The sequence below is a fragment of the Trematomus bernacchii genome, unplaced genomic scaffold, assembly GCF_902827165.1.
Source record: "Trematomus bernacchii unplaced genomic scaffold, fTreBer1.1, whole genome shotgun sequence".
Lineage (NCBI taxonomy): Eukaryota > Metazoa > Chordata > Actinopteri > Perciformes > Nototheniidae > Trematomus > Trematomus bernacchii.
In genome coordinates, this window is record NW_022987851.1 from 3,859,773 (window position 1) to 3,882,589 (window position 22,817).

General features: G+C 40.5%; 1 protein-coding gene across 1 annotated transcript; it reads right to left on the reverse strand.

Moving 5' to 3' along the window:
* Nucleotides 1-889: 889 nt before the first annotated feature.
* Nucleotides 890-22,285, reverse strand: LOC117468988. Its single transcript, XM_034113379.1, has 23 exons — nucleotides 22,136-22,285; nucleotides 19,386-19,492; nucleotides 19,238-19,282; nucleotides 16,618-16,771; nucleotides 14,074-14,145; nucleotides 13,850-13,938; nucleotides 12,671-12,818; nucleotides 11,951-12,028; nucleotides 8,764-8,855; nucleotides 8,537-8,641; nucleotides 8,202-8,276; nucleotides 7,571-7,624; nucleotides 7,447-7,463; nucleotides 7,294-7,352; nucleotides 5,254-5,351; nucleotides 5,071-5,166; nucleotides 4,908-5,020; nucleotides 4,680-4,695; nucleotides 4,453-4,509; nucleotides 3,571-3,639; nucleotides 3,424-3,487; nucleotides 3,223-3,294; nucleotides 890-1,507 (listed from the first exon to the last, which is right to left on the reverse strand). The coding sequence occupies exons 1-23, from the start codon at nucleotides 22,190-22,192 to the stop codon at nucleotides 1,412-1,414; spliced, it is 1,833 nt and encodes a 610-aa protein (XP_033969270.1). The 5' UTR covers nucleotides 22,193-22,285; the 3' UTR covers nucleotides 890-1,411.
* Between the last annotated feature and the right edge of the window lie 532 nt (nucleotides 22,286-22,817).

A 22,817-nucleotide genomic window follows, 5' to 3' on the forward strand; every position in this document is an offset into this window, starting at 1 on the left:
AGCTGAGAGCAGCGCTGTGCGGCCAGGCAGAGCCCTGCTACTCCGCCCACTGGAGGAAACTGCAAATTAGATCTGCTCACTGAATACACACAGTACAGGGAAATAGTACACAATATATGAGAGGGTTAAAGGAAAAAATGATCATATAATGTTATTGGCAGTGGTGTAAAGTAACTAAGTATACTAAAGTACTGTAGCCTACTTAAGTACAATTCTGAGGTACTAGTACTTTACTTGAGTATTTCCATTTTATGTTACCTTGTAATACAACTCCACTACAATTCAGAGGTAAATATTGTACTTTACTCCACTACATTTATTTAGCAGATATGGATTAATGATCAATTAAATATGATCAATTATTAATTAATAAGACTAAAGTTACACCTGGATTCAATTCACATGCTACTCAGCAGTAAATCAATAATACATTAAAAAAAAAAAAAAAAAACATTTGTTCCACCTTTACAGGGCTTGATAAACACATTGATATATCAATGATTATAATGAAAATATATAATATATATTGTTCTGAAATGGGCAAAGCGAGTACTTTTAAACTGTTGGTAATTTAAGTATATATTTTGTGCTTTTACTAAGGTAACATATTGAATGCAGAACTTTTACTTCTAACAGTGTATTCCTTCACTCTGGTAGTTGTTCTACTTAAGTGCAAGATCTGAGGACTTGACCCACTTCTGCTTATTGGTTATTTAAACTAGTTTGAACTACTGTATAGACTATATTTATGTACAGGTTGAATAATGTTGCTTTGAGAATTGGAATTGGTACATGACTATTACAGGTGAACAATAAAACTGAGAAAAACACTGACAACGATACAGTTGCTTTTTAATTTGTGTAAAAAAATTACATTAGATTATACAAAGATAATATCTATAAAATATCACATGTAGAAAAATAATTACATAATTTTCACATTACTGCGATTGATATATTTGACTCAAGGTCATTCTCGTGCAGAACCTTACATTTCCATGTGATCATCATTGTCATATAATCTGAAATAAAAATGTAAAATATGCAGACTCTCTTTTGTCCAGAGATCAAGTGACGCAAATCCTGATGGATGATAAAGCACCATTTGATCAATCTGATTAATAATTACACACAGTATCCCCAAAGATTTAATCACCTAATGGCAACCCTGATTTTCCTTTTTTAACAATGGCTTTCTTATATTTTCATGTATCAGAATACCTTTATTCATCCCACAGAGGGGACATTTACACATTTGATCATAAAACAATCATGATCTCCGCTGTCTGTTTTAGTAATAAGGGCTATGAAATGATATTGGGCCTCACTGAGGGTTGCACTCTGCCATATCCAGCCGATGGCCATGAGCTGGCCTCGGGTAGCCCTGACTGAGTCGTGGGGAGATGTGAGGCTAGTGTTGGCCGCCCACAGTGCTGGCAGATGGGTTGTATGGAGCGATGACACAGAAGACACAGCCTGCCTCCTGGAAAGCTTGCCTCATTTCCACCTAGTGGGCAAAACACAGACTGCATTAAACAGCATTGATTCACAAATAAAGTACACACTCAGAATTTGCAAACTATAACAGGTTAATTACTGTTAAATCTTAAGACCTCAAGTCCAAGATCCTGTCAAATGACACTATATGGAATTATAAAAAGGCCTGAGCTTTGACATACTGTGACGTTAGGAATAGTTTGGATCTACTAACAAAACCTTGCAGAACTTGGGATTTGCTGCTCCACTGCTGCCTCGATTGGTTCATTTTTTTAATTTGTTTTATTTATGACTCTGATGTATCTGAAATAACCCTTTAAATAACACAAACTACTAACCATCCTGCAACCTTCATGTTCCGCAAGCAAGAAATACCGTTTTTGTCAAAGATGGCTTCGAAAAGAGCATCAAAAAAGGGCTTTTTGACGGCAAGGTAAAGGGAGAATTTATTCTAAACATTTTCGATATTACGGACTAACTTTGGCCCCAGCCATTAGACACTGCACGCTGACATAATATTTGTGGTTACTTTGAATGTTGAATTTAAAATTCTGCGAAAATGTAAAAGGTATAAATGCAGAAAAAAGAAAATAAGGAAATGTTACTTTAGATTTGAAGTCATCTAAATACTAGTGTTATTGCAAGACATATAACTTCCTTTACGTGGAAATATGCTCACTATTTTAAAGTTGTTTGGTTTTCTGAGCATTTTTTTGTCAAAATAACTTATTATTGTTGGGATGGAGCCAAAATCAGGTAGAGTATTGTTGAAAGAAATACTACATTCATTAATTAAGGGTTAACAAAGCCAACATTGGACATCCCTACATGGAAACACAAATTAAAAAGTCTTTCCTTTAGCAGAGAATTTTAATGAGGATTTCTTTTGATTTCATCAGAAACTAGAATCATGGTTTCAGACGTTTAGAATGTGCTCTGTGACTACACATCACCCTCTGATCCATAGAACATGTCTGCTTAGCTCTCCTGTTTACTAAGGTAAGGGTTAACTCATCTATTTTTATTTATTTTGTATTCATTAGTTTATTCCACTCATTGCAATTATAAAACAAAACATGTACACTTTATGCAATGTTTATAGCCCATGATGGAAAGGAACAGGGAGAAGAAAATCTTATTTTACCGGCCCCTTACTCATAAAAAAAAAGTCACAGCTGCTTAAAAATAGAGAAACATGAAACCAAAATCAAAAGTCAACATAACAATCTTCTGTACCTTCAGCAACACGGGTTACCTGACATCTTTATTCTGTCTAATTTGTATTTCTTTATACATTTTATAAAACCTAAAGATGTTCTTACAGCCCTTTAAATCATTTGGTAATGAATTCCACAGTTTAACGCCAACTACAGAGATACATAGCTGCTTTAAGGTAGTCTGTGCAAAAAGTTACATTTCCATCCAAGTTGCTCATCCTCTGAAGTTAAAACAAATTTGTTTTGGATATTTTCTGGCAGTATGGTATTTTTTGCTTTATGCATAACTAAAGAAGTCTGTAATTCAATTAAATCTTTACATTTTAACAGCCTCGACAATAAACAGTTAATTTGTGTGTTCTCGGGGATGTGCATTATGCAAAATGCTCACTGCTTTGTTCTGTAGTGTCAATAAAGGTTTTAAATTACTCATATCTAATGGAGTACAAAGGGAACCAAGACGAAGAAAATAAATATGAGGCTCCAATCTCACATAATGTAGTCTTACCAGTTTCTCTTCATCCAGACACAGACCCACCACGGCTCCCCCACTGCCGGGTAACTTCACCGCCGATCCAAACTGCAACGAGCATTAAAACTTCATGAATGCATAAATAGAAAAACACTCCACACAGATGGAGATGGATAAAAGTGTGAATTAATAAATAATGCTTGCTCTTAGCAGGTGGAAGAACATTTCAGTACCGACCTGCCTCGCCAGCTGAACCATCTTCAGGTTCCCCGGACCCAGACAGTCATCAGTGTACACAGACCTGTGGGATATGTTGTTACTGTAGCTAAGAGTGTACCTGTAGAACCTTCTGCCTAATGCCTAACATCAAAATATACTATTTACCTCCGCAGCTCAAAGTTCTGGTCCATCAGTTGAGCCAGGCGCCTCCAGTCTCTGTCCTGTAGAGCCATCCTGAGGAGAGAACAATATTGAATCAGCTTCACATCTAATGGTCCCATCTCTGAAATGTCACAACATAGCCAAAAACACTTCCACAGTATTTCACACAACAAGTCAAGGAATCCATCGGTTCTCTGTCCGTCCGTCCCTTCGTCCGTCCATCTTCAACCGCTTATCCAGAGTCTGGTTATGGAGGAAGCAGTTCCAGAGTCCCTTTCCCCGGCCACATCAACCAGCTCTGACTGGGGGATTCCAAGGCACTCCTAGGCCAGCGTGGAGACATAGTCCCTCCACCTGGTCTAGGTCTACCCCTCGGTCTCCTCCCAGCTGGACGTGCTCGAAACGTCGGCCTGGTGGCATCCTTACTAGGCTCTACTCCGTGTTCCTCCCAGATGATTTAAATTCTCACTTATCCCTAAGGGAGATGTCAGCCACCCCGGGAGGAAACCGTTTTCGGCTGCTAGTATCCGCGATCTCGTTCTTTAACCATAGGTGAGAGTAGGAACAAGAGCGGTAGATTGAGAGCTCTGCCTTCTGGCTCAGAACTATGCTGTAAAGCGACTGCAATACTGCTTCCGATTCTCCCGGCCCATCTCACCTACCATCGTCCCCAACAGATACTTGAACTCCTTCATGTGGAGTAAGGGCTCGTTCCCTACTTAGATTAAGGGTTCAGGAATCCCAAAGCCATTTCACGACAGTTTGAAAAAAGGCCAGACATAATTGTGGTCAGCTTTTGCGTGAGATGTTTTAACCAACCTACCCCAGTGCTTTTTATTGCATACATTCTTGATCAACAATCCACTTCAAAGTGCTCAAACCAACCTTGCTTGATCGGTGAGCTCAGCAAAACTCTCATGGCCTCGACACCAGAGGCTTCCCCTGTGGAAAGACAAGCAGCATGAAAGTAGTCCAACTAACTATTTCCTTTTAATAATCCAACATGAACAGAAATATGGAAATATGCACATGAGCTTGCATATTATTTTTTAAGAGGAACTGAGGATTTTTGTTCGTTTATAGAAAAACTGAAATGTCTGGGCATTACCTACGTAGGAAAAGTTAATCCTAAAGGGGAAACACAATTATACAAGACAGTATCTTCTAAAGGGGTGTGAAAGAGAAACTCCCTCTGGAGGGAACTTTGGTATTGTTTAAAAGCCTTTGCAAAACCATTTACATGCACTGAAACCTATATAAAACACTACAGGAAAGCAATGATAGGGCCTCTTTAATTAGCAGTGAAGATTTGCTGAGTCATTTTCCATAAGAAGACTCACCACTGAGCCAGCGCTGTCTGATGTTGCTGTGGATGCGTCCAGAGTCGCTGGGGTCGCTCAGGTAAGCCAGCCAAAAGTGTGGGAGCCCACTCATGTCCATAGAAACATAGTTCCTGACAACAGGAAACACACATTAGGAAAGACATTTCTTTGTATCATTCACCTTATCATCCACGGACAGATGTTGACTTCAATACCGTAGCCCTGCTCTGCCATGAGATTCTTCTGCTGAAATCCATGTAGACAAGCCTTCATACACCTGTAAAGACAAAGGAGTATTGAATTTAAGTTAAGTGACATGGTTCGATGTTGTGACGGTACATTTGTGGAGAGTTTATTTATTTACTGACCTGAACAACTCTGTCCCTGCAGGCCCGCAGTGATGAAGAGCTCATCAGTCTCCACGTTGAGGATGAAGTTGGCTCGGATCGGCTTTGGGAGATCCTGGAGAGGTCAAATAGGAGATACATAAACAAGTTAAAGACACAATAGATACCTTGTATGTCATTTTCACATTATATGTAATAAAAAAATAAGTGTTTTTTTTGTGTTTTTTTACCATGTAAGACTAAGCCATATTAATGAGGGGTCATGTTTGGGTCTAATCTGTCACAATTGTGTGTTATTATGTTTGTGCGTAATGTGTCACTGTCCTATTGCCAAGGGCAGAGATACAGTATTTAGAGGTGCTGTGTCATATGATTGGGGTGTGTTTTGACCGTTTTTTTTACCCGTCTGTAGCAGCAACGTGTGGTGATGTTACGTTCGCGAACATCTTTTGAGCGGCTCTTTGGTACAAACGAAGGGAACCGAGTCGTACTTGGTGAGAGCCATTCTTCAGTGGTACAGGTAGACGACGTGTGTTTCGGGTGAAAAAATGAGCAATCGCGAAAAATTGCAGCAATGATAAAGCGGAGTGCAACATTTGTGTAAGCCAAAATATAATTTAAAAGCAGGGTCAACAAATAATCTCCAACCGCCACTTTTTAAAAAAACGGCTCTTTGACGGCTCTCGGAAAGGAACGGAGCCATAAGATCCGGCTCCCTTCAAAGAGCCGTAATTCCCATCACTAGCAACGTGTGTGGAACACTGCTAGCATTGTATGGACTTTACTTTTATAATGCACATGCTCAGAAAATAAATGGATTGTATTAAGCTTCAACAAAAGAGCATGCAGATTTCTTGATTGAGGCCACACAGCAACGGTATCTTATTGAGCTTTAGTATTTGACTAAGCTCCTTTGGAGTCTTTCATTTCATTTGTTTAAAAAAGACTTTGATGATTACAAAGAAACACAATTGCAGCTGATGGTTTTTTCATTATGACAAACAGCGGAAAGATATGACAGCATATCAGGGCCATTTCAGTTATCAACAATATGAAGGGAAAGAGGGGTAATATTCAGTAAAAAAAGTAAAACAAAAATCAACTTAATCTTAAACAAAAAAAATCTTGGCTGCCAGCTCTAACCACTGAGCTATCAGGTGACCCGTATGTGGTATCCGCTGCCAGAGTGCGCGAGTTCGAGTCCGGCACACAGAACTTAAAGGCATTGTCGACCCCTCTGTCTCCACCCTTTCAACACTGTATCTCTCAATAAAAGGCACTCTTTAGGCCAAACATATCTTTAAAAACAAATAAATAACTTGGATAATCTCTAAAATAAAAATTAAATCTACTTTAAAAGAATAACTCCACACCTCACTAATGTTATTTAAACTTCTGTGATGAGTTTTTCGTGTCTTACATCAGTGACTATCTCTGATATTATTTTCTCAAATTATTAACCCCCTTCCTCGGCTATGTATATTTGTATCTTTTGTTTCATCATATGTTTTTGTTTTTAATCCTTTTAGGACAAAATGTCCTCTCCATTAAAGGCAGCTCATTGTGGAATAGCCTCCCAACTGAGATACGGGATTGTCCCACTCTCAATAGTTTTTAAAAGGTCACCTCAAAGAATGGTTGAGAAACAAACAGACGTGCAATCACTGCTGAATGCACTTTAACACAGGGGTATCTCCTCTTGCACTTTATGTAGCTCTTTGCTGCTACATATGTACGTGCTGCTATGTGGTAAATACTTGTGTGTGCTGCTCTTGCTCTTTTGCATATCATGTATTTGTCTTTGCTATGTGTATAATTGTCATGTTCTTAAATGTTTTATGTGAGGGGACTGCAGATGGAAATTAGCTCCAAGCTAAAATCCGGCATATTTACACTATTTGCATTTTTTTGCAAGTGTTCATTAATGTGCATTGCCCCTGCTAATATAAACTATTAACATTTTTTTTTTTTAAATCTGCTGTAGTGGTAAGGTGTAACTGAAAAGTCCAGATAGCTTTGATGTTTTGGTAACTCCATCAGATGGGACAAATCCTTACATTGTCGGTGATATTGTAGAACTTCATGAGACACTTCAGAGTAGCTGAGACGATGGCAACTGTGAAATAAGAGGGCCGTCAATTATTTAAATAAAAAGGCATAGAAAATTACCTAAAATGACCTTATCCAAATCATCAGACAGAATGTTTTACCTGCTTCCAGCGAGGCCCTGCAGTAAATTAGAGACAGATCATTTCATCATTACGGAAGGTTTTCACATGAGGAACCAATACACTGACTGTTATCCAGTATTTAAAATGGCTGCTCACCACTTGCCGAGGAATGTTGGTGTCATACTTCAGTGTGAAGTTCTGCTTTGTCAAAGCAATACTGTGGAAAAAACACACAGCAGACATTGAAGGAGCATTATAAGCTAGTGTGACTCTCATTAACAAATAAGGTAAGCTAAGTTAAATAAATAAAATTAAAATTAATTTAGGATTAATTATTTTAAAACATATAAAAAGACAAAAACGTTTTTTATTATTATTGTATTTTCATATATGTATGTATTGAGTATTGCACACAGAACACACAGATATGATACAAATATCTTTGATTCAGGGTGAATACAAATTTTTTTGAAATGATAGAACTATTCAGTTGGCTTGATTCAGGGGAGAGCCCCACAGTGTCAGATTGTTTTAATAAATACGTCATGTATTTAAAGCAGTGCTTTTAATTGTAACTAAGTATTTTTACAATATTCTATTATCACTCAACAAAATTATCTGAAAACTTAATTTATTATTCACTATTTTAAATTGCAAAATTAACCCATAGTGTTGGAGAAAGTTAAAGCAGTATCCGTGGGTGATATATAATGTATATGATATACAAAGTTGGAGGTAAAAAGAATGCTAAAGCTAATATTTAAATTAAATATTTTATCCAATAATAATCTGACCTTACCCTTGTTTGGAGCAGAACTGGTAGGAACTTCTTGCAGGTAGCCTGCAGCAGCCGCAGACCTCCCAGGTACCTACAGGTGGGGGGGGGGGGAACAGAACATGTAGAAAAAAGCCTGAACATGACTCGTGTATTTTTGCTCATTTCACGTGTGATGTACTCACCCTTCCTTCCTGCTGATGCAGAACAGATCTTGCAAGCTTTCCAAACTCTGTGGGGTCGTTGAGGGGATGAGGGACTAACACCTACAGAGTCACAGAAATTCACAAATGTTTTCCACAATATGTCCCAGATGAAGTTCTATTTTTTTACTTCTGAATTTGTAAGTGTTACCAAGTCTGGCTCTCCACAAGAGTGACCTCGGCCCAGAAGTTAGAGATGGACATGGCGATGGTTTTCCCGTTGAAGCCATCCGAGGGGTTCCCCATCAATCCAACCCTGTGAAGCATCATATGTTTTGAAATCTGTTCATATAGTGTCTTTCAGGTTGTAGGGCTCTTGTTGTGAGGGTAGGAGGAAGGAGGGACAGTTTGAGTGCGTTGTGTTGAGGTTTTTCTTACCGGGCAAAGGATCTGTATGTGATTGGTTTAGCAGGGTTGTCTTGTTGCTTGGTGGAGTAGTGGGTGAGCCACTTGGTGTAGTCTGACAGGCCCTGAGATTTCAAGAGGATGAAAGAAAAGATGTTAGAACTACTAAAGGGCTTTGAATGTAATCAGAGGGATACTATATTAAATCAGAAGTAACATGCATGGCAACACATGAATAAAGTGACCAAAACAACCTTTAATCACCTAAGAAACATTGACAATGTTTTGGCTTTAAATATCCTGTTAAAGAGGCAAACAACTATGTTTAGACTCAAAATAAATCTCTCTTTATCATCACTAAGGATCAAAAGGACAGCCACTTAGTCCACTTTAAGAATATAAAGAGACCCGTATGTGTTTTGGGGGTTTTCCCTTTCCTGTAGTGTGTTAAATAGGTTTCAGTGTACAGTTGAGGCCTAAATTATTAGCGCCCCAGGAGTTATGGAACATTTTCCTAAAATTCTTCCCAATGTTTCCAGCATTGATACAACTTGATATAATCAAACATTCACCAGTGCTATTTAATAGCTTTTGGTACATTTTGGAAAATAAAATAAGTTTTTAGGCTTGCTTTATATCAAATATAGTGAAAAATGGGTTGGTCAAAAATATTAGCCCCCAGGCCATTAATAGTCAATAGTGTACCCTTTCTGAGCCACAACTGACAACAACCTCTTACGGCCCTTGCACACGGCGGCGTGCGTTGAAGCTTGCTGGCGGGGGGGGGCTGAAACTCGACCAACAACCAATCACATGAATCTCCCGCCCCGGACACACAAGCACGCGGTTTGATTGGCTAGAGCTTGTACTGGCATATGATTCGATTGGCTGACGCTTCCGCCGAAGCTTCAAAAGTTGAACATTGCTCAACTTTTGCAGCGAGCAACGCTTCTGAAGCTACGCTTCGCTCCCACAATGCAGTTCGGCGAAACGTGACGTCACCCCCATTCAAAGTGAATGGGGCAGAAGCGTTGAAGCTTCAACGCACGCCGCCGTGTGGACGGGCCGTTAGAGTAGTTCTTTACTAGGTGGCACAGGTCTCTTGAGGGATTTTGGGCCCATTCTTCCATTGCAAATTGTTCCAGCTGGTCCAAATTGCGTGGTTTCCGAGCATGGACATTCACTTTGAGCACCCGCCACAGATTCTCAATAGGATTAAGATCTGGGCTATGTGCGGGCCACTCCAGCACCTTGGTTTTGGTGTCCTTTAGGAACTGTTGAACCAATTGTGATGTGTGCTTTGGGTCATTGTCTTGTTGGAAGACCCAGCGACGACCTAAGCGAAGACTAAGACCAGATTTTTTCATATTATCCCTCAAAATGTCAACATAATTTTAATTTTTCATGATGCCTTGCACCCGAACAAGGCTCCCTGTGCCTGAGGCTGCAGAACAGCCCCACAGCATGATGTGTTCTTAAGGTTGAAGGCCTCTCCCTTTCTTCGCCAAACATAAGCAACATCCATGTGCCCAAACAGTTCCAGTTTAGTCTCATCAGACCAAAGCCACAGACTTACAAAACTCATCTTTACCTTTCAAATGTTCACGGGCAAACCTCAGTCTGGCTCTGATGTTCCACTCTTTGAGTAATGGGGTTCTTCTGGGACGATGGCCCTGAAGCCCACCACGATGAAGAGCCCTCACAACTGTGTTCCTTGAAACATCAACTCCAGAAGAGGCCAGGTCAGCAACAATCATCTTGGCAGATGTCCGGGGATTCTTGCTGACATCTGACTATTTTCCTCTCCAGAGTTCTTGAAAATCTTGCGCTTTCGACCACGCCTAGGTTTGTTTCTTACAAAATGTGTCTCCTTGTACTTCGCAATGATGCAACGTACAGCAGTTCTAGACATTGTGAAGCGCTTGGAAATAGCAGTATAGCCTTCCCCCTTATCATGAGCCTCCACTGTCTTCTTTCTGAGCTCAAGACTGATTTCCTTTGTCTTTGGCATGGTGAGTAGGAGTAGTAGTATAGTCCCTCTCAATAAGGTATTCAAGTGCCTGTTTCTTGGAGTCCTTTTATGCTGATTGAATGCTCAGGTGTGGCTTGAAAGCTGATTGGTTGATTAGGTGTGGTTTGAAAGCTGATTGATTGATTAGGTGTGTTTTGAAAAAAAATTCACATGGGGGCTAATATTTTTGACCAACCCATTTTTCACTATATTTGATATAAAGCAAGCCTAAAAACGCATTTTATTTTCCAAAATCTACCAAAAGCTACTAAATAGCACTGGTGAATGTTTGATTATATCAAGTTTTATCAATGCTGGAAACATTGGGAAGAATTTTAGGAAAATGTTCCATAACTCCTGGGGGGCTAATAATTTAGGCCTCAACTGTATGTAAATGGTCTGCTAAGGCTACAATCCCACACTCCCCCCCCCTGCCTGAAACTCCTCCATTGGACTTCATTGGACTCCTTTGTTTACTTCCGTAACAGAGCAGACTGGGCTCTGGTTTCAGACAGAGGGTGAAAAGAGGTGCTGCAGCACAGGCAGTATGAGAAAAATAAAGACCTTTTTGAACATTAAAGCCTGGAGACATGTCACAGTAGAGGCACACAATACAAATGTTAATTAACTCATGCTTTGTTCAAAATAGATTAGGTCATGACAATGTTCCTTTTCCTGGTCTTATGAAACGGTCAATGGAAAAATGTCAATAAACTGGTTCTGGAGTTTTTACCAGAAAAAGGAAAATAGGGTTTCTTTGCTAAGCTTCATTCAATTCCAGTTTTATTTTAATTGTATTATTGTTAAGGTGTATGTACTGTATATAAACATCTTAGTATTAAGATTGGTGTACTTTGTAGAACTTTGTACTTAGAACTTAGAACTTGACTTTATATAATCTGTAATGAGCTCTTAGATCTTCTACTGTTAATAATTATTATTACTGTTTTTAATTATAGGAATAACAAAAAATACTTTGCTTTTTTTTTTTTAAACTATGCTCCAACATTTTGAAAGACCCTACCAAGATCTATTACAGAAGTAAACCTTTTTCTAAAATGCCAGCTAAAAACCTTCAATTTCAATTTGGCCTATAATTAGTTTGCACAGGGAAGAGGTCTGAGTGGATGCCTGTTTTAAAACACTGGTCTCTCAAAAGGGAGAGTCCTGTGGCTGGCTGATGATGATGAACTGAGGTAGAATACAAACCACTTGTCCAATGAGCTGGAAGCCAGTAGGAAGCTTCATCCCAAACACATCCAGTTGCTTCTCATTGACGAGCCACTCCTGAAGAGACAGGAAACACACATTATTATTACTTTATTCATTCATGATAATGCACTTGTTTGTTTTTTGGAGTAAAGTGGGACTGATTACAATCTTAATGAGTCAAATTTTGATAACGAAAAGTTTAATCAAAATGAAAATCAAGGTCATACAGTAATTGTCCATAAACCTACTTTTTAAATCATGTGCAGATAGAATAATCACACAAGGGCAAAATTACAGTCAATTGACCCCATTATACATTTCTCGTACGGCTCCACAAATATTGAGAATTTAATCGAAATCACATATGGACTAGTGCAATATTCAAATTGTTTAAGCACAATATTGGTCAAAGGCTTAATATGTGTTCAAATATTATTTGAATATACAGTAAGTATTGTGGAGCTGCAGCGATATCCAAGCCTACAGATCTACACTCCTGACAAAAACTTATCTGTCTGGTACAAATTATCTTTAAACAAAATAAATCACACTGTAATCATTTAATGTATTTTCAATGAAAATTCCAAAATGAATGTTTACTTAACAACATAGGCAATTAGTTAGTAGAGAAAAGTCCAGTTTAATGTTGTGAGGGGGCAACATTTACAGTTTCTAACTTGATCTGAGGTCACACTTCTTGAATTAGCACTTACGAACCCAGAATCGTCCGAAGGATGCCTGAGGCTGCAGGCGCAGGAAGTCGGACAGGTGGGACAGTGTGTCTCTCTGGAGACAGTAAAACACAACGCTGGCCAGCCGGGACGCTGTGAGCCCATCCTGAGGTTTCTCCAAGAAGCGTGTTACCCTGATTCAGAACACTACAATAGATTAAAATCTAATCTGCAAAATAATGAAATGCCACACACAAAGTACTTTTGTAAAAAGGTCAAACATGAGACATTTCTGCATTTAAATGTCTTTGAAATAGTTTTCCTGTTAAATGTATTTGATGGTGTCTGTATTCCATTTAGCACACATAAGTGTAAGTCTGCTATTAGGCAAGCTGTATTTAATTGACTTTTTATGCAGTTCACAGCTACATTGTTACGATACATTTTTAGATCTTGGTCGTGTTCGTAACCCATATTTTTAATCTAGAATAAGAATTTTCGGCATTGGAGGCCTGGATCTTAAATTATTATGTTAGCAAACATTAGCTGTAGCTCAGATCGCACTCGCTCTGATAAGTTATTTTCCCCCGCATGAAGAAACACAGGTTTAATTGGTTATATTGGTTTTCATTTGTTTGTTTTGGCTTGGATAATTCCTCTGTGGATAACTTGGCTTCCAGTAAAACCTATTGACCGATGAACACTAAATCCTCATCGCTAAGTAGAAGAAGCATTCGTGGTAAAGGCAGCACCTCCCCTAGTGGCAGAAAATAACATACTGTGCATTTGTTGCTGCTGTTACAGCATGTGGTGCATTTTAGAGAAGTGTAGAATGAGTCCTAAAACTCTAAAATGAATTAGCATTTTACAACATCCGAATTCGTCGTCACGAGGTCAACGTTTTTTTTTAATGTGATTGTGGTCAGAAGCCTGGAATAAGGTATTTGGTTAAAACAAGCTGAAGAGATTTTGAAGTTTGGTTCTTTGAAATTAAATAGTCCGTAATTACACCACTGAATTTCTGAAGCTTCTATGTGTCATAAAACGGCAGTTGCTAAATAACTAATTAAACTACTAAATGTCCTCAAACCACAAAGGATATTTTCTGCAATATTCCGAAATCCAACGGGGAAATCTCTCTGATATTTGACGAGGGAGACCTTGCGATGCTTCAAAAATACATCACTTCTCCATTTTATTAAACTATAGGTAAATAATGTCTCACCTGTGGGTGTCGGGGCAAACCTCCACTATGCCTCTGGAGCTGCTTTTCTCACTTTCCTCCAACTCGTAGTATATGATTAACTCTCCAGGCTGCAACACACACAAAGGGAAGGGCTGCTCATGACTTAAAAAAATCAATTTTACCTTGATAAAAACCCTTAACACACACTCGGTTGTATGCTTTTATGTCCACTTAATAGATGAAATCGTATTGTGGCGAATCACCTCTGACCTGAAGAAGCGGATCACTTGAGCAATGTCAAAGTTCTGGTCTGCACACAGCATGTCTCCTGCAATCTGATCACGCAAAGAGAAAACCGTCACTGAAAGACATCCATTCATTCAATTATAATAGCATACACCCTGTCAACACAATGAAATCAAACTAGGCAGCAGGGTTGGGTAACAACAGATGAATGTGTAATCAGAATAACATGGTCAGATAACAAAAAACCCAGTATCTACTAGCTGATTACATTTTAAAAGGTTGCAATAAGAGTAACAGCTACCTCTGTAATTTGTATTTAGTTTTTGTGTTTTATTTATTGTGTTATTAATAACGTGTGCATATGTAGCAATTTTTTGTAATTTTTATCCTCATTTTACCTGCACTATCCTCTGTTGTAATCATGTTAATTTCCCCATTGCAGGACAAATAAAGTTTGAGGCAGGGGGGCGGGTGTGTTGGAGAGAAACGATAGTTACGTCTGTAACTACGGTTCTATGAGTCCCTACTGACCGCCAGAGGCGGTGCTTTAGCACTGGATATGTCCATAGCGCGCATGCGCAGCTCGAGTACCAATAACAACAAAGTCACCTGTGACCCACGTGACACCGGCGACCCACGTGACACCGGCTATATCTGCCGATGTCGTCAGAGGATCTGTTCCTAGAATCTTCTCGCGAGCACACAAGAATTCTGAGTGACAGGATACTCTGGCGGTCATCCGGGACTCATAGAACCGTAGTTACAGACGTAACTATCGTTCTATTTCGTCCCTACTGACCGCCAGAGGCACTGGATGACTTATACCAACCATGTCATGAAGAATCCAAGCCCTTGCTCACTACTGGAAGCAGCGGAGCTCGGCAAAAGGACCACGCCCAAAGGATGGGGAGTGGCGACATTAACCCGATAAAACCTGGAGAATGTGCCAGAAGACGCCCACAACGCCGCGGCGCAGGTGGTCTCCAGGGGCACCTCTCTCAGGGCAGCCCAAGATGTTGAGATGCTCCTTGTAGAGTGGCATCTCAGCCCTGATGGCAGGGGGCGGCCACTGGCCCCATAGGCATGTGGAATGGTATCGACAACCCAATGGGGCAGCCGCTGTTTAGAGGGCACAACCTCTTTTAGTGCCGGGAGCGGGAGCGAGACCACTGCCTTCACCAGCTGAGTTAAATAATGAAGCTTAGCAGAACATGCAAGATGTTAGCCAAGTGGCTGCTGCTAACATTCAAAGCAATACGTTACCGGGAGCGGGAGCGAGAGCACTGCCTTCACCAGCTGAGTTAAATAATGAAGCTTAAAAGTATATGCAAGGTGTTAGCCAAGCGGCTGCTGCAAACAATCAAGCAAGTCCAAGTCAAATAACACAAATGTTAAGCCCAGATAATTAGCTTCTAAAGAAGAGAACAGCACGGCATAGAACCGTATTTACAGTAGTAACCATGGCCAGTGCTTACACGGCATAGAACCGTAGTTACAGTAGTAACCGTGGCCAGTGCCTACACGGCATAGAACCATAGTTACAGTAGTAACCATGGCCAGTGCTTAAAAGTGTCAGCCAAACGGCTGCACACTAGCAATAATATAATATTGGGAGGGATGAAACCCTCTTTACTGGCCACACATGCAGAGCACACAGCACACACAGTGAAGATTGTTCTCTGCATCTAACCCATCCTAGTGCTAGGAGTCTAGTACTAGGAGCAGTAAATACGATATAGTTAGGCTGAGCCACGCTACTGCTAACTAAATAAAACGAGAAACGCAGCTAAAGCTGGAAACTCAAAATGCCAATGATAGCTCGGGCACAACGCCACAAGCAGAAAGTACAAAAGAGCACAATAAGGGCAACTTTATGGGAGAGGAAGCGGGAACACTGTCGTCACCAGAAAGTCTTAAGCCAAACAAAAAACAAGACAGCAATCAGGACAACTTAGCTGGGAGAGGGTGTAGGGACACAGCCATCACCAACAAAGTTGACACAAACCTGTCCGTCGCGAAGCTGCACGCGGCCAGCTGTATGCAGAGAAATCCCTCAGATCAAACGTTCAAACTGAACGCTGTAGGCTACAAGAATGTAGCCACGGTACTCTCGCGCAGCGAGAAGATGAAAGGAACAGATCCTCTGACGACATCGGCAGATATAGCCGGTGTCACGTGGGTCACAAGTGACTTTGTTGTTATTGGCACTCGAGCTGCACATGCGCGCGATGGACATATCCAGTGCTAAAGCACCGCCTCTGGCGGTCAGTAGGGACGAAATAGAACTCCCTCTGGATGGAACTTTGGGATTTCTGCCTTTGCAGACCATTTACATGCACTAAAACCTATAAACACGCTACAGGAAAAGGAAACGCACAAAGAGCATGATAGGGCCCTTTAATCTTTTTGAAATCCAATAGATTTTGTTACTTATACAAAAAAATGTAATGCGATTTGTGTGCAATAGCTGACTACATTTTATCAGTTATCTGATCCAACAGTGCTGAGCAGCTTTTTAAATAGAGATGCTCCAACACCAATAGTAGATGAATTCACCATACCACCATGATGTCGTCCTCCAGCTTTCGGCTGCGGATGACCAGCTCCAGATCAGCCACGGCTCCGAGGCGGTCCTCCAACGTCGTGCTGCCGTCATTCACAATGTTTTCAACCGGGAAGTCGTTAGCTGTGGCCCAGCGCTCATAGTACTTATACCTGGTTGGTGAAACACAATGAGAATGGAGCCACCAGAATATAAAACATTCACTTTGTAAATATCACTTTTTCAGAATTATGGGAATTGTAAATTAAAAAAGGCAAAAATATTTGTATCTCAAGTAGGGGTGTAACGGCCCGTCCACACAGCAGCGTTAAAAAAAATCTTGGAACGCTTCTGCCTATTCACTTTGAATGGGGTGACGTCACTTTGCCTCACTTTTCGCCGAACTGCATTGTGGGCAGCAGAGCGGAGATTTTCAGGATTTTCAGGATTCAAAGTTGAGCAATGTTCAACTTTTGAAGCTGAGGTGGAAGCGTCAACCAATCAAATCCCGTGTATGCAAATCTGACAGTTCAAGCGCTAGCCAATCAAACCGCGTGTATGCTGGGAGAGACATACCACAGGTCATTTCCTCATATTCCAAAAAATGGAGGAGAAATTAGCGGTAGGGAATCACCCGGTGCTTTATGACCAGTCCCTATTTACCTACCGGGATACAAACCGGAGGAGTCAGGCATGGAGGGAGGTGGCAGAGACAGTGGTAGGTTTTCGCCTGTTTGGGGAGTTTATATCCAGTTTACTTCGGGCTTTTTTGCTTCGTATGTCGGGGGGCGGGAGATTCATGTGATTGGTTGTTGGTGCCTTGCTTGCAAAAAATCCCCAAGCTTCAGATACGCCCACATCCAAGATTTTTTTAATGCTGCTGTGTGGACGGGCCGTAACGGTTCACAGAATTCACGGTTCGGTACGTACCTCGGTTTGGGGGGTCACGGTTCGGTACGGGTTCGGTACAACAAGAAAAAACAAAAAAAAGTCCAAAATGCATAATTCCAGGTTTGTTGTTATTTATTTTTGAACAGTAGTGCAAGTTTCAGTATAAAAATAAGGAACTCTAACATTTGAATAATTAACTGTATTACAGTTAGAAAACAAACCACAAACAGTACCACACACACTCAGATGGCCATATTATCTATACAAAGCTAAATGTCAAACAAAAAGGTTTCTTGAAAATATTACAAAATAAATAATAAGAAAGTGTTTCCAGTGCGCATTGCCGTTGAAATATATATGCCAATAGCTTCCGTTATTTATTTTGGTCTCTCAGCTTTCATGTCTATTGGCTTCTTAAAAACAGCGGGGATAAGCTTTTGAACTGCTGTTGTCTTTTGCCGGGCTCCGGTGATTGGCAAATATGGCTGATGCCTTCTGATATGATTTAGCATGTTTGGCGTGTGTTTCCATTAGCATACCGCACCGCTGTCGAACAACGCCAACACACCGTCCTCGTCCGATCCAAGCCCCCAGGAAGTGCACCGGACTCTGAGGAAAATATATTCGTTGTGGCCAAACGGCGGTACTACACTTCCGTATCAATCGCTGGGCCCGGAAATACTTTTTCCCATTGACTAATGGCGCATTTCCACTACACGGCCTCGCTCGGCCTCGCTCGGCCTCGTTAGGACTGGCTCACTTTATAGCGCATTTCCATTACAGTTTAGGAACTGGGGTAGTATCTATAGTAACGCAGTGTAGGCGGAGCCGCGACGTAATCTTCAATGAGAACCCCAGAAAAAACAACACAGCCGTTAGCTGTTAGCACTCAGAGCTCCTCATATGTTCAGAAACTAGACAAAAGTTAAACAAGTACAAACCACAGACTGTCTGTGTCATGGCGAATACAGTCGCTGCTTTATTTATGTCTGTATAGGCCGTTGTTGTGAGTGTGGACGGTCGAGGCATATACTGCGTTAGCTTAGCCAATCTCCATTTAGAAAACACGCATTTTAAAAGGTTTTTCGCCTGCCGTCTGTCTGCAGACTTGTCAAAGCATTAATTCATGGTTTTTACTAACCGGTATCAGTATGTTGTTACTTCGGCATCATTTTGAAACGTGTATTACAATTAAATCACGGTCAAATATGTCCATCTTGTTGTAGTTGTAGCCCCCTTGCCAGCGATTCTCTCTCTAGTTTAGCATACTCAGCCCGACTCAGCCTCGTTGTCTCTGGCCCTACACCCACGATTTTATGAGGCCAGAAAAACTGTGAATTAGGAACCGCCGGCCGGTACTAGGCCAAGTGGAAACGCAACCAAAAACGGGCCGCTGACGTCACAGCCCTCTTAAACCGTGCTCCGCGCTGTAGTGGAAACGCGCCATAACATTGGGAAAGAGACGTCTGTAAATCGTTGGATAATTTCTTTTAAACTAAATAAACTACCCAGTATGAACATTTGTATAGCCCTTATTAAAAACATTCGGTCCTCAAGTTGTAAAATGTGCTAATAACGTTATTCTGAGTTATTTTCCTCTGCATTATGAACGCGGATCTAGCCCACGGGACCGCGCCGCCCGTATTCGTCCCGAACCGTCACGGATACCGTTACAACCCCTAATCTCAAGTGAATGCATTAGGCTTCCGTATTCCAAAATAGCACCAAATGGGTATATTTGAACTCACTTGTCCGCATTAGTCACCAAATACACTTCTGTGAAAAGCTGTCGCCTGGAGAGAGACCATAAGAAGTTAACCAGTCAATGTTTTCAAAATAAAGGAAAAACAGGAATTAGGAAGTATCATGTTGGGGCGACTTGCGCCTGTCACGCACATGTTGACGGTTTCCCACCAAAAGTCGAGGATCTTCCTTCCTCCCACGCCAGGAAGTAAAGCCTTTGGTACTCCAGTCAGGTGGCTGTATAAGCCTGTTTCATCATTCTGGGAGAGGAGAGATGGAAAAAAACAGGTGAACTCAAATACAGGTTACTCAACTACCTATACTATGATGACAGTATATAGAAGGAATGTACACATGCTCGTCTAGAACAGAACAGAACAGAAGGAGTTAGTATGTGGGAGAGAAACTCCCTCAAGAGGGAACTTTGGGATTTTAATGTTTGCAAACCATTTACATGCACAGAAACACATACTATATCACACTATAGGAAAACAAAAATCACAATAGAGCTTTTTTAAAGAAAATAAAAAAGTAAAAGTATTGCTAATACACTGGCTGTGTACATGTATAATGTTCTATCATTTATTAGTTAATTCATGTGTAGCCTACTGAGAATGATTATCTGCAAACTAACTTATTTAAAACATAATCATTTTTGTAGCGTAACAATTCAATTAAGCAGTGCAGTACTTACTTAAAGGGGACCTATCATGCAAAATGCACTTTTGCACGTCTTTTATACATGAATATGTGTCCCCGGTGTTCCAGGGAACTCACCAAGTGTCAGAAAACACAACCCTCTCTATTTTCCTCCATACCCAAATCTCTAAAAAAGGGGGTGCAACGGATCTGATAAAAACTGATCCAGATTTGAACACTGTCCTGACGTCAGGACAGTGGCGCTACGGCTATTGGGCCAACTCCACTAATCAGGAGGAGACAGCCAGGGCCATTGCCGTTCGAAAGCGCTGGAGACGCTGTAGTACATATGCCAGGCTTGTAGATGGTGCTGTTCTCACCAGGGGCGTCGCCTGGACCTGAAAACATTCGGGGCTTAGCCCAGTGGTGGCGGCCGCGGCGCTACAGTGGAATTTTTTACTGCAACATTCCCCACACGCACACACACAGTACACCTGCGACTGTTACAATGAAGGCTCGATAATCAGCTCACAGCATATAGACAGGGGTAAAGTGCTATTTTTTGGGGGGGGGCGGACCTCACCTCCTCTAGGGGGTCCGGGGGGATGCTCCCCCGGGAAGATTTTTTTTTAAATATTGAAGTTAAAAGCATCAATCTGGTGCACTTTGAGAGCAAAATTAAGAGATCTATGGACACCTCTCAACACCCATATGAAACAGAACTGTAAACAGATTTACTTTTTCTTTATGGATATTTTACAAATCACTCCCCTTTTAAACTGCCATATAGTATTTCATAACTGTTTTTCCTTTATTCTCTTATTTTTTTTTATAACTATAATGATCATATGAAGGTGTGCCGCGGAAATAATCTTTTGAATAATTTGTGACCAAACCGTTTGAGACCCACTGAGATAACTTAGACTAAAGTTAACTATCTAAACACTTAGAGAGTCCTTTAGCTCACCTGAGTCTCTCAGTCTGACAGGACAGGACTCTCCTCCAGCAGCTTGTTGTGGAACAAACAACTCCTTATGTCTGTTAGCGCAGCTAGCTAACCAGATGCTAACAACACGGTCCCTGCTGTTCTTATTATACATCCATGGCTGGCACCGGTCCCTCTTTCTCCCTCTCTCCCTCTCTCCCTGTCTCCCTCTCTCTCTATCACACTAAATGCGCTATTACCACACACACACAGAGCTGAGCTGACACAAGCACACGTTTATTTCCATGCAACTCTCTGATTGGTCTGGTGTCATGCCTCTGTTGCATTCACTGAACACGGGAAATTACAGTCCTTACGTCCTCTCTTATGTCATGATGAGGTTCACGTAAAGCACGGTTAATGTATTATATTATTGGAGGGAGAATTGTCCGGGGCTAAAGAAAAAACATTCGGGGCTAAAGCCCCGAATGCCCAGGCCAGGCGACGCCACTGGTTCTCACAGAATCAGCCCTTGCAAAAACAGAGCTAACATTTTTCAAATTGAGCGAAATGAGGCATGGCTAAAATGCATGATCTGTTTGGTATTTTGAAGAAAAAAAAAGTATAAATATGCCTTATATACTGTAGGTATGGTCCTACACTATAATAACTAGTAATAACAGTCCGCTGCAGTACAGTATGTGTTATTAAGGTAAACTTTGGATTCCCTAGCTCATTGTATGCGTTTTACATAATGTACAATTTTATATTTAAAACAAAAAAAGGATAAGTGTTCACGTGGGGTTGTATGATACGTATAGGTGATATTAAATAACGTCAACTCAAACACAGGTGTCCCTAAACACAACACGTCCCCCTCTGATAATAATAACGTTATTTTGGGGAACATCATGTGCCAACCTTATGAAGTTAGCTCCATAATTGTGTCTTTCTTCCTCGGTGAATGTAATTGTTAAAAAAATAATTCGGCAGGTATATAACGTATACGAGTCAAGGTTTTTCACAAAACTTTAATTTCATTCCACCACAATGATAGATGGATAGACGGCGTTCCAGAGCCAATGACAAAAATGTCATTTTTTAAAGATTATCAGAAATATTGTTCGGTCAGATGTGCGCCGAATGTAACTTAACATCCCTGTGATTCTGTGCATGAGGTGGTGGTCTAACAGGTAAACAGACCAGCCGACTTGTAAATAAGTGGTAAAAAGGGGGATTCTTTAAGGTAGTTCTTTGTACCGTTATTGCTACATACCGAATCCGAACTTTGCACTCCTTCAGCTTATCTCCTTTCTGCCGCAACATTCAAGCTACTCACCTTAATTTGAGCCTCTAAGACGGTGCCGTGGCCCGCTACCAGCAGTATACAGATCATTGGTGAAACTTCACTGTGTCGTTATGTTGCTTTTAAGTCAATAAGAATAGAGTCCAGTGGTTGAAAATATCTTCGGTATCTCCAACAGCTTAATTTCGCAGCGTCAGTGAAGTAACGCACTTCCGTAAAGATCCTTCAAAATAAAACACCCATGACTTTTTTAGTAGTTCTTCTTGGTAGAGCAATACATACAAAAACAGCGTATACACAGTGGTGGAAGAAGTAATCTGATGTTTTACTTAAGTTAAATTAGCAATAATAAATTGTAAAAATATTCTGTTACAGGAAAAGTCCTGCATTCAAAATGTTACTTCACTAAATAGTACAAAAGTATTGTGATCAAATTATACTGAAAGTACCAAAAGTACTTCAAACTTTTGATACACAAATTATTGATGTATTGATTTTACTTTTTTGTATCTGAAACAGTAATTAGTCCACTATTTGAATGTTTAGAGATCGCATTATGTCAAAAGTTAATTTTGTGCACATTTTTCAGCAAAAAAGTCACTAAAGCTGTTTAATAAATGTACTAGAATAATTAATTACTCAAGAAAAGTACAAGTACTTCCTAATTTTACTTGAGTACATGTACTTAGTCCACAATATACAATGTATACTCATA

What these genes read in the sequence shown, in the direction of transcription:
- LOC117468988 (XM_034113379.1), bottom strand. Translation starts at nt 22,192, where the DNA reads ATGATCTGTATACTGCTGGTAGCGGGCCACGGCACCGTCTTAGAGGCT. An exon ending in TGGAGGACGACATCATGGTG is followed by an intron (nt 14,146 to 16,617) that starts GTATGGTGAATT and finishes TTGCGTGATCAG; the next exon opens with ATTGCAGGAGACATGCTGTG. An exon ending in GTTTGCCCCGACACCCACAG is followed by an intron (nt 12,819 to 13,849) that starts GTGAGACATTAT and finishes GTTCTGAATCAG; the next exon opens with GGTAACACGCTTCTTGGAGA.